This window comes from Tachysurus vachellii, chromosome 15 (genome assembly GCF_030014155.1).
Source record: "Tachysurus vachellii isolate PV-2020 chromosome 15, HZAU_Pvac_v1, whole genome shotgun sequence".
In the NCBI taxonomy this organism is placed as follows: domain Eukaryota; kingdom Metazoa; phylum Chordata; class Actinopteri; order Siluriformes; family Bagridae; genus Tachysurus; species Tachysurus vachellii.
In genome coordinates this window covers 1,273,064-1,285,423 of record NC_083474.1, presented here as the reverse complement: position 1 = coordinate 1,285,423, position 12,360 = coordinate 1,273,064, and the positions used below count along the sequence as shown (strand labels likewise).

The 12,360-nt window shown below is 43.5% G+C and overlaps 1 protein-coding gene across 1 annotated transcript in view; it reads right to left on the bottom strand.

Annotated features, from left to right (window-relative positions):
• Positions 1-2,632: 2,632 nt before the first annotated feature.
• The window catches only part of LOC132857910 (interleukin-1 receptor accessory protein), a 12,055-nt gene continuing 2,327 nt past the window's right edge, over positions 2,633-12,360 (bottom strand). The window contains exons 2-11 of the mRNA XM_060888032.1: positions 12,330-12,360; positions 7,695-7,971; positions 7,399-7,573; positions 6,979-7,147; positions 6,165-6,233; positions 5,894-6,023; positions 5,568-5,716; positions 5,012-5,155; positions 4,715-4,858; positions 2,633-4,473 (exon numbers count right to left, since the gene is read on the bottom strand). The exon at positions 12,330-12,360 is cut by the window's right edge and continues 55 nt beyond it. Coding sequence (XP_060744015.1) covers positions 3,971-4,473; positions 4,715-4,858; positions 5,012-5,155; positions 5,568-5,716; positions 5,894-6,023; positions 6,165-6,233; positions 6,979-7,147; positions 7,399-7,573; positions 7,695-7,971; positions 12,330-12,360 — 1,791 coding nt within the window. The 3' untranslated portion in view covers positions 2,633-3,970. The remainder of the gene's footprint in view (positions 4,474-4,714; positions 4,859-5,011; positions 5,156-5,567; positions 5,717-5,893; positions 6,024-6,164; positions 6,234-6,978; positions 7,148-7,398; positions 7,574-7,694; positions 7,972-12,329) is intronic.

Sequence of the window (12,360 nt, the reverse complement as noted above, 5' to 3'; positions counted from 1 at the left end):
AAAAAGGGGAAAAGGTTTCACGCTACAAGAGAAAGAAACACTACAAAGCTTTGGGACAAGAAAGGAGAGAAGAAGGGAACAGAAGGTAGTGCTCATCCTTATTAGGGCCCGATGGTGCGAAGCCCTATTGTTTTTCCTCGGGAGTATTTATTTATTTATTTATTTATTTTCCCCACACATTGGCCAATTGGGGTCCCTTAACATGCTCGAAAACTCTTGAAATTTGGCACAAGGTTTGACACTAGGATTGGACAAAGGTTGGAATACGGGCGTGGCAGGGGGGCTCTGTAGCGCCCTGTAGCGCCCAACATTGGTTCACAGATCAGGCAATTATGTACGCACATGTATGAGAGTTGGTACGCATATAGATCTCATCGACCCGAACAACGCGGTGTGTATGTTCAGCCAAGGATTCCGATCGCATCTATGTGCCTATTGTGAATCTCGGACATAGCGCCACATACAGGCACCAGGAAGTGTGTCAGTCACAACAGTTGCATGTGGTGAACTTTTATATACTCCTCCTAGGGATTTCATGCGATTGACACCAAAAGTGGTGAACATGATGCCGAGACGTTGCACTTGCTAAATTGCGAAGGGATTTTTGATATCTCGAACGGTGCTGCCATGGCGAGGCGACTAAGTTATGGCGAATTCAGAGAAACATGAAATGTCTAATATCTAAAGCAAAAAATGTCTTATTGTGATGACACGCGGTGTGTATGTTCGGCCAAGGATTCCGATCGCATCGATGTGCCTATTGTGAATCTCGGACATAGCGCCACCAACAGGCACCAGGAAGTGTGTCAGTCACAAAGGTGGATTTTTTCACAGTTGCATGCAATGGACTTTTAAATACTCCTCCTAGAGGATTGATGCGATTGACACCAAAAGTGGTCAACATGATGCTTAGACGTTGTAGATGATAAATTGCGTAGGGATTTTTGCTATCTTGAACGCTGTTCACATGGCAAAGCGTCAAACTTTACTTTCTTTTTCAGGCATATTTAAGGCTTTTGGTGTGCTTAGATTAACTTGAAATTTGACACATACATCACATTTGTCGGCTGTTAAGTGTGGACAAAAAGGTCAGACAAAGGTGTGTCTCTTAAGTGGCTCACTAGCGCCCCCATTTGTCTAAAATGTGGGGTTTCATTTACCTACAGTCCCCAAATGGGTCAGTAACAACATAAAATAGTCCACTGATATTTACCCACTTGATGCACTTGCCCACCGTGCATTGTTTTTTGGAAGGCACCGTATAGCGATGAACAAACGTGCGAAGGCCAGTCATCGCTGCTTGTTTTTTTTTTTTTTTTTTTTCCCCATACATTGGCCAATTAGGGTCCCTTAACATGCTCGAAAACTCTTGAAATTTGACACACACGTCAGAGTCGCGCGACACTAGGATTGGACAAAGGTTGGAATACGGGCGTGGCAGGGGGGCTCTGTAGCGCCCCCTGTAATGCAAAAACAAACATTGGTGCACAGATCGGGCAATTATGTACGCACATGTACGAGAGTTGGTACGCATATAGATCTCATCGACCCGAACAACTTTCGTGCTCTAAACTATGAGCTCCGCCCAACAGGAAGTCGGCCATTTTGGATTGTTTTATAAGTGCATGCGGTGAACTTTTAAATACTCCTCCTAGGGAATTCATGCGATTGACATCAAACGTTGTGAACATGATGCCGAGACGTTGCACTTGCTAAATTGTGAAGGGATTTTTGATATCTCGAACGGTGCTGCCATGGCGAGGCGACAAAGTTATGGCGAATTCAGAGAAACAGGAAGTGTCTAATATCTAAAGCAAAACATGTCTTATTGGGATGACACGCTGTGTGTATGTTCGGCCAAGGATTCCGATCACATCGATGTGCCTATTGTGAGTCCCGGGTATAGCGAAACCAACAGCCCCCAGGAAGTGTGTCAGTCATAAAGGTGGATTTTTTGACAGCTGCATGCGGTAAACTTTTAAATACTCCTCCTAGGGGATTCATGCAATTGAGACCAGACTTAGCCACCATGACGCAGAGATATTACAGATGCGAAATTGCGAACGGATTTTTGATATCTCAAACACTGTTGCCATGGCATCGTGTCAAATTTTACTTTTATTTCAGGCATATTTAAGGCTTTTGGCATGCTTAGATTAACTTGAAATTTGACACATACATCACATTTGTTGGCTGTTAAGTGTGGACAAAAAGGTCAGACAAAGGTGTGTCTCTTAAGTGGCTCACTAGCGCCTCCGTTTGTCTAAAATGTGGGGTTTCATTTACCTACAGTCCCCAAATGGGTCAGTAACAACATAAAATAGTCCACTGATATTTACCCACTTGATGCACTTGCCCACCGTGCATTGTTTTCTGGGAGGCACCGTATAGCGATAACTAAATGTGCGAAGGCCAGTCATCGCTGCTTGAAGCTATATTTTTACTCGTAATTGTCCTTGTTCTGGTAGCTAACAAACGAAAAAAATGTTACTATTGTATGTTTGACTAGCCTCGCTTTCTCTTAGCACATTAGCGTAATCCTGTGTTCAGTATCTGCTGATTGGATGGCTGTATGGATCATACTACATATGAATCTGTTGTGAAGGTCGTTTGAATGACATGCAGGACAACGTTGGATATGAACATGATGTTTATTCAGTTCAGTAATGACATGAAATGATGGTACAAAATCAAAGCAATATAAAATGGCTGAATGACATGAATACTGTAACACACTAAAATGGCTGAATGACAGGAATACTGTAACACACACAGTAAAATGGCTGAATGACATGAATACTGTAACACACACACACACACACACACACACACACACACACACACTAAAATGGCTGAATGACAGGAATACTGTAACACACACACTAAAATGGCTGAATGACAGGAATACTGTAACACACACAATGAAATGGCTGAATGACAGGAATACTGTAACACACACACAGTAAAATGGCCGAATGACATGAATACTGTAACACACACACAAAATGAAATGGCTGAATGACATGAATACTGTAACACACACACACACACACAGTAAAATGGCTGAATGACATGAATACTGTAACATACACACACACACACACAGTAAAATGGCTGAATGACATGAATACTGTAACACACACTAAAATGGCTGAATGACATGAATACTGTAACACACACACAATAAAATGCTGAATGTACAGGATGTGTGTACAAAGAAAACATTAGTTATATTAGTTAACTAGCAATATCAGGTTACTCTCATTTACTGAGGTAACAATTCCTCAGTTACACTACCAGGAGAAATTTGATTTAGTTCTGCATTTTATGAAGCGATTAATCTGCAAACGTTGAACCTGGAGTTAGCCTTCACAGGGAAAAATTATTTCTGCTAATACAATAAAGGTTGCTAGTATTAGCAGAAAGAATTTAATCGATTAATGAGAATTGTTACCTCAGTAAATGAGAGTAACAACTGAGAGTAACAGGTAAGTTCTTTCTAGAAGAAAAACAGCTGATGTATGAATAGCTAATGTAAGAAAAATAGCTGATGTCATCTATTTAGTGATGTAATCACCAGAACTAACAAGTGTTGGTTAGCTAACTAGGAACACAGTCATTGAATGTTAGCAAAAAGACGCTATCTTATACCCTGCCTCTACAGTATGTACCATCTGGTCTTTGTGAAAGAGGCTAGATTTTGTTTAGCTAATGTTCCACTGAGAGCGCTTCCCGTTAGCTCTAGCTAGTTGAGTCATTTCAGCATTAGTGGGCATTTCCCACATTTATTTGTACACATTTTCCTGTAAAAACACTTTGACTGAACAGTAAAAACATTTCTCTTTAAAAAAAAAATTTAAAAATACACAAGCTATCATTTTAAACATGTATTTTTTTGGTGCAAAAAAGCTATTTTCTTACCCTGAATCACATGGTATTTATCTTACACACACACACACGGTATTGTTGATTATGTTTTGTGTAACACGTCTGTGTGTACGGTGTGTGTTGTGTGGTCGTGTGCTTGTGTGTTAGGTGTGCGTAACTCTTCCAGCATTAGCACGTTACTCTCTGAATTCTTTTTATCGCCGTTACACGACGTATCGTGCGTTGTAGGTTTTGTCGTGCGTGTCGATGTGCACACAGGCAGCTGCAGCTGCAGTTTCTTCCAGAAGTGTGATGAGAGTGAGGTGGACTTTTCTCCTTCCCACCGGACGAGCGCTAGAGCGATTCGTGCACGCCGCAGTTCTTTCACGCACTTGTGCGCGTTCTGTTTGTGGCTCTTGTCACGTGACATGCGAGTCGATTTATAATGGATCAGCACCAGTTTCATGCTGCTCCCACGGAGCATAGCAGACACACCTGCCCGAATGTCCAGGAGAGCCTGGGCATCCCGAAATGCACTGTATGCACTCAGTATGACCAGCAAGCGCCGGCTACGGCTGACGAATTGCAGGGTCTCCTCCGTTACAGCTACACACACACACACACACACACACACACACACACACTTTAAATCAGGTCCACAGAACATCATACCATTAGCCTGGTTTGCTAGCTATCTTTACATAGACTATTATGATCAAAACCTGTATTTCCCACAATTTTTATGTCCTTGTTTTTTTCTTTACATCAGACACCTTTGTTGACCTGACTTGTTACACACACGTTCTCGCTCCAAGCCTGTAGTGTCTGTGCGAGTTTGTATACTCACTTCCTCCTGGCAGGCTGTCTCTGTCAAATATACACACTGTGTATCCAAACTCCACCTCTAGCACACGCCTCAGTGTTTCCATAACAAACTCCTCCTCCTCTGTGTTGCGGGCGTACGAGATGTACACATCATACTCCTTATTATCTACACACACACACACAGACACACACACAAGCATTTTCTGACAATGGACTCCAAGGTATGAATAGAGTGTGGTTTGGAAATGTCCTAGAAGCTCAACAACAGGTCTGTGTAAGTCACTGCGTGTGTGTGTGTGTGTGTATGCGTGTGTTTTACCCGTGTCTCTCTCATCCGTGCCGAACCAGGAGCGGTAGAGAAGGTGCACCTCAAGCCAGAAGACACGATACAATACAAAGAGCAACAACGCAAGAACCAGAGTCACACCGAGACCACAGCCGAGCTCTAGAGAGGGAACGTACACTGAAAACATACACACACACCGGTATGTCAAGATATGTCAACACAGCACACAATTGGTACATAGTGAACATGAAGTGTCAACTTATAGATGTTTGTAAACATAACACAAGTTTGAGAGAACAATGGACAGGAATAGAACATGGCATATGGGGACCTGAAGAAACCAGGAACATCAAACCCTAGGAATACAAACTGAATCTTGTGTGAGTCACTTTAATTAATGAATCACTTTAATTATTGAATCACTTTAATAAATGAATCACTTTAATTAATGAATCACTTTAATATCATTTATTGCTTCTTGCTCTGCTGCTCAGGGAAACCTGGGACAGTGGGAAATATATACGATCAACTCTGAGGAGTACTACCTTTGTACCTGTGTGTGTGTGTGTGTGTGTGTGTGTGTTTTTACCTTCCTCTTTCAGTGTGGCGGCACTGCTGTGGAATCCCTTGCTGTTCTGAACAGAGCAGCGAAACTCTTTGTGCAGGTCTTCTTCTTTAAACGGCAACACATTCAACACTCTCTCAACAGTTTGGTCACCGTAATCATCTACCAGCACCCTGTATGTACACACACACACACACACACACACACACACACACACACACACAGAATTAAAAACAATGATCATGCAAAACTTGAGATTTGAAGGCAAAAACTTGCACTACACCATGTATGTGTAGCTCTGTGTGTGTGTGTGTGTGTGTGTGTGTGTGTGTGTGTGTGCGCATGTATACCTGACTGCAGGTGAGGTGTACCGAGACTCTGACAGTTCCTCCAGCGTCTTGTTGTTGATGCTCCACCACACATGCGGCTCCTCGTCAAGGTGTGGCAGGAACGCCTGGCAGGAAAACTTTGCGTTCTTGCCTGTAGTGATACCACAGAACCCTGTGCTTAGCAAACTGCCCCTAGAGGTGAAGTCGCTATGCTTTTGCTAGCTTCTTCCATACGTTAGCGGCTCCGCTGTATTAAAAAGTATGACTTTAAATGGTACCATAACTAACTCACCCACACTGACGTCGTAAATGTCCCTATTAGATGGATTCAGTATCTTTGGCTCTTTGGCCCCGTTGGTGGCTGTTTGTGTACACACACACACACACACACACACACACACACACACACACACACACACACACACACACACACACACACACACACACACACACACACACACACACACACACACACTTAAAGACCAGTACTACATGTACACAAACACAGCGACTGTCATTAGCATATTGTTTGCACTATGTTTCAGCATGCTAGCATCATGTTAGCACATCTAGGCTGTTTGTGTGAATCATCAAATAGGTTTTTTAATGACTGACATGAAGATTAAGGCCATGTCCACACTAATACGTTTTCGTTTGAAAACGTATATTTTTCTCTCCGTTTTGGCCTTTCGTCCACACTGAGACAGCGTTTTAAGTCAACGAAAACGTAGCTGTTGGAAGACGCTCTCTAAAGCGGATAAATTTGAAAACGCCGTCTTCGCGTCTTAGTGTGGACTGTGAAGACGGAGGCTTTTGAATACTATGACGCATTTTTAGTCACGTGATGCAGTCGAAAGTAAATAAACACCTAGCGGAAATGACGCAGGTTGAAGCTTTACTCATGTGCAGTAGGGAGATGTGTGTTTTCATACATTTCAGTGTGGATAAGCAACTTTTGGAAAACGTTTGAAAATGATAATGTGGACGCGGAGCGTTTTTAGACGTAAACTCCGTTTTCAAATATATCCGGATTAGTGTGGACATGGCCAAAGGCTAGCAGTATTTGTGTTAGTGTATTTGTGTGTTTGGGTGTGTGTGAGTCATACACACGGCTCTGAGGTTGATGGTATATGTGTAGTTGAGTGTGTGTCCGTTGCTCTGGTAGGTGACCACGCAGGTGTAAGGGCCTTCATAAAAAGTGAACATCTGATTGATCACAACCGTGTCACCTTCCACTTCTCTGAAGTTAAAACCGAAAAAGTTGCTGCTACAATTCTACACACACACACACACACACAAATTGAGTACCAGTAATAAAGTCCTGCACTTAACAGTAAAACAATGAATCAGGTAGGGTACCGAAGCGCCACAGTAGGGTACTGAAAGGCCACAGTAGGGTACTGAAAGGCCACAGTAGGGTACTGAAAGGCCACAGTAGGGTACTGAAAGGCCACAGTACAGTAATCTTGCCAATGTGATACTTTTTGGTATCATGTCCTGAAGAGCAAACACACAAACTCACTCACATGGTACCAGATGATGTTGTACATCTTGGTTGGTAGGTGCTGCACATTGGGACAGCGAAGTGTAAAGTTACTCATTATTGGGACAGAGACGTTTCGGTGCAGTGTGTAATCACAGTCACCCTTACGGGGAACCACATCCAATCTAACTCCGATCTTCACACAAGAGGACAGGTTACTGCGCGCACACACACACACACACACCATCATTATTATTTATCTATTAGACTAACTGTAATACTCTTTAACTTACAAAACAGAATAACAAGCAAGATATTTGTTATTAGGTGTTTGTATACCTGAGAATGCAAATGTACTCTCCTCTGTCCTTCATGCTAGCCGGCTGTATCCACAGCGCGTCTTTGTGTTTGACGTACGTCGGTAGGCTCAGGTCAACGGGCTCCTCCAGCTCGTGTGTGTGTTGGTACCAGAGCAGTGTGTGTCCTGTGCTCTGAATCTGAGCGTAGTTATACAACTTCGGGTGTGAGAAGAGCGGGCAGTGTATTCTCCCTGCTTCACCCTCATACACTCTCACCGCTTCTCTTTCATACACACCCCAGTTCACACATTGTGGTCCTGAAACACACACACACACACAAATTATCAATTATTTGGTGTTCTGTGAAATTAAAGATTAGAAAAACACACAAACAATCTGCCAAGCGCCAGAAGCAGAGTGTAGAGAATGAGCAATAACTACGCCAAAATCAATATCACACTCTCATCCCTGATCTGGGCATTTCTTGTGTATACACACACACACACACACACACACACACACACTAAATCAATATTTATGCTGCAAAATATAGGATGTTGGGGGCACAGTGGCTTAGTGGTTAGCACGTTCGCCTCACACCTCCAGGGTTGGGGGTTCGATTCCCACCTCCACCTTGTGGGTGTGGAGTTTGCATGTTCTCCCTGTGCCTCGGGGGTTTCCTCCTGGTACTCTGGTTTCCTCCCCCGGTCCAAAGACATGCACGGTAGGTTGATTGGCATCTCTGGAAAATTGTCCGTAGTGTGTGATTGTGTGGGTGAATGAGAGAGTGTGTGTGTGTGTGTGTGTGCCCTGTGATGGGTTGGCACTCCGTCCAGGGTGTATCCTGCCTTGATGCCCGATGACGCCTGAGATAGGCACAGGCTCCCCGTGACCCGAGGTAGTTCGGATAAGCGGTAGAAGATGAATGAATGAATATAGGATGTACTGTAAACTACTGCAAAAATTCACACACACACACACAAACACACCAAACGTAGCACGCACAAACACAACTGCATTTAAAATTATTAACTAAAAATTGCGTACATTTTTTCCCCCTCAAACATCTGAACAAATGCAGATGCACACAACCAGACCCACGGACACACAACCGGACACACAGACGCACACAACCAGACCCACGGACACACAACCAGACACACAGACGCACACAACCAGACCCACGGACAAACACAGGTATATTTCTGCTTTGGTTTATGCTAATACAGTCTGCATGCTAACATCACCCCACATAATATAACTGATTTACAATTCTGCGTCAGAACAGAATATACTACGCACACTCAGTATCCCTCTTTCCGTGCTTGTGCACACACACACACACACACACACACACACAGTATTTTATGAGGACCACACTGTAATTCTGTTTGCCGTTGGTCCACCGTACATCATAAACCTCAGTCTGTTCACTCCATATTGCTCTTTGTGCCATTTTATAGTCTTCTGTTTGCAAGTCAAATGAAAACCTTCTCCATTTTTCATCATCATCGTCATCTTTTGTTCAATTTGCGTCACAATTTTAGTCGTAAGATAACTAAGGGTTATTGCCTGAAAGCAGTAAAAAAAAACAAAAAAAAAAACGGACGGACGGACGATGGAGTGGAACAGAAGGAAGTGTTGCACCTCAGAGATCCAGGGTCCCAGGTTTGATCTGTTAATGCATGTCATAATGCAGGTCACTGGGAGTTTCCATCATGTTTCCTTCAGAAACTGGCACCGTACGTGGAGTGACGATCCCATTACACCTCATGCCTAGAGTTCCCGGGATCGTCGATAAAACACTCTGATTTTGTACGGTGGTCTTCTGAGCCGATATCTTTAGCTTATAGACTTAAAATTCCAATCTTTCCCCAAAGCATTTCCCAAACGAATAAAATCGCATATTATATTTCGAATAAAAGTCTACGATTAAGCAGCTAAAAGGGTTTAGGGGTACAGAGTCCTATTTCTGGCCAACCAGTAGCTTCTGTAGAGGCCATGTACCAAACTGCTCTCCTCCATCACTGACAAAACAACCCTACTGTCTGAACCCAAACATTTCCTCATAGTTTAATAAACACTTAGGCTTGTCCCGCATGTCTGAGGTTATGCCAACAGTCTTTATCCGTTTATTCCGCAACATTAGCAGATTGTTCTATTGAAAGAACGGCCATTACAAATATCAGAGCACTTTAGAAAGATGAGGTCCGCTGATCTTATCTACCGGACCGCTGTTAGCGAGATGCCTAATTTCATTAAACTGCACAAGCCCAATTGCCATGAAGCAGATTCTTACATTTGGAAAAATTCACAGAGGGTTTAAGAGACCACTGGCAACCTTGAGGAGAGTCTTAATATTACACCAACCAGAACTTTTTAATCTTTTAAGATCATTCCAGAAGCTTCTACCACTGCAGATTTTTGCTTGTTTTGTGTATTATACAGTATATACCTTTACATATCAAGTGTGGACAAACAAATTTATTAACTAGACCACCAGGGAAGTCAAGTCAAGTCGTGAATAAGTAGCAGGAAAGCCTGCTGACCTGCTTGTGGTCTCTACATGCTTCACACAACTACATCTGGCTGAGTTTGAGTTCAAGTACAGTTTGAGCAGATCTGCTTGAAGCAGGTGGAATATCTAGAATAATGGTGCTTGGCCAAGGAAAGACCAAGGAGATGGTTATGGACCTCAGGAGACAGATGCACAGATCTTTTGAGCTATGGAGCACCTGTGGAAAGAGTGGTCAACTTCATGTACTAGCCTGTTGACAGGACATCCAAGAAGGCAAGATAACACTTTTACCGCCTCGGAGAACTTCGGAAATTCAAGGTATATGCCAACATTCCTAGGATATTGTGGACCTTTATTGTGCAGAGCATCTCGGTCTGATACAGCAACTGTTCCGTCAAAGACCGTAACACCCTGCAGAGTGTGTGTGCAGAGTGTACAGCACTCCCATGAGACTGACACACCAAGTTTGATGTTGGGTTCTGCTTAACATACCAAGATTTTCTAATCTTGGAGCAGTTGCATTCCCAGATAGTGATACATGAAACAGTGAAGCTTTAGAATGTCTTTTGAATGTGGGCAGATACCTTCAACTTCCAGAATTGTCTGTGGGGGTAAAATTGCTGCCTTGATTTCTTTGTTTTTTTGTAAGCCCAGAAAATCTTCAAGGACACATCCAACCCCAGGCGTAGTCTGGTCAGACTGCTGAGGTCAGGCAAATCCTTCTGCAGCCACATGGATAAAACAAAAAAGGCTCAGGAGGAGCTTCAAGCCACAGGCCATTGGGATTAGAGGTCTTCTCGAAATCTACCCGACCCGAAGTGACCCGAATCACTTTTTACCCGAACCCGACGTGCATAATTTTTTTTTTTTTTAAGAAAGACCCGACGGAGACAAACCCGAAAAAATTAGACGAGAGTCCGACCCGACCGGTTGGCAATTTTTTTTAACCCGACTGGACCCGAATGTTGCACACACACACACCGATGCAGCCCTGCACACACCAGTCAGACAGAAAAGTAACTGCTACAGCGTGGATTCAAAATTGATTGACAGGTCTGTTTCAACGTAAATTAGCTTACCGCCAGCAACACGATGTCGCAAGCGGTCTTGACAAACAGAGGAGAGCTTGGAAAAGGACTCGAGTCGATGCACACACGCGAGATACAGTAGTTCGGGTCTTCTCGGGTCCGTTCGGTAAAAACACATTCATTTTAAATTACCCGAAATCCCGACGCCGCTATTATTATACCCGAGCCGTGCCCGAGGCACACGTGAAAATTTTAGACCCGGACCTCTAAGTGGACCCGTGAAGACCTCTAATTGGGATCTTCAACGTCCATAATTCATCTTTCGACTCATCATAGTCTGCCCCACCTTTTAACATAAACATCCACTTTATTTCTCATTGCATTGGACAGCACTGTGTTAAACTGAACCCTCGGGTGCTGCCGTGGAGCTTGTGTGTCACTCCATCATTTCCCCCCTAGGTTAGATGTTTTTATTATATGGTTCGATTCCCGCCTCCACCTTGTGTGTGTGGAGTTTGCATGTTCTCCCCGTGCCTCGGGGGTTTCCTCCGGGTACTCCGGTTTCCTCCCCCGGTCCAAAGACATGGTAGGTTGATTGGCATCTCTGGAAAATTGTCCGTAGTGTGTGATTGCGTGAGTGAATGAGAGTGTGTGCGTGTGCCCTGTGATGGGTTGGCACTCCGTCCAGGGTGTATCCTGCCTTGATGCCCGATGACGCCTGAGATAGGCACAGGCTCCCCGTGACCCGAGGTAGTTCGGATAAGCAGTAGAAGATGAATGAATGAATGTAGTGTACATGTAGTGGATATAGTGTGTTTTGGAACATAAAGGAGTAACGACAGGATTCATTTTAGCATTTGTGGTAATTAGGAAGCGGTGGTTTGGGACGTTTCCAGATGTGTACAGTAAATGTGATGGTATTTATTTAGTATTAGTAGCGATTAGGAAGTTGTGGTTTGGAACAGAGTAGTAATATTGACAGTGTTTATTTAGTCTTTGTGCTGAATAGAGAGTGTGTGTGTGTATGATACCTTCCAGAAACATTCGTCATTATAGAGAGCGTTACAGATGGAAGCAGGACAGAGAGAAGGAGGAGCCATATTTATGATTCGTTTATCAAAGCTCTTACCTGATTGGCCAGTGGGAAGGGCTTCTAAAAG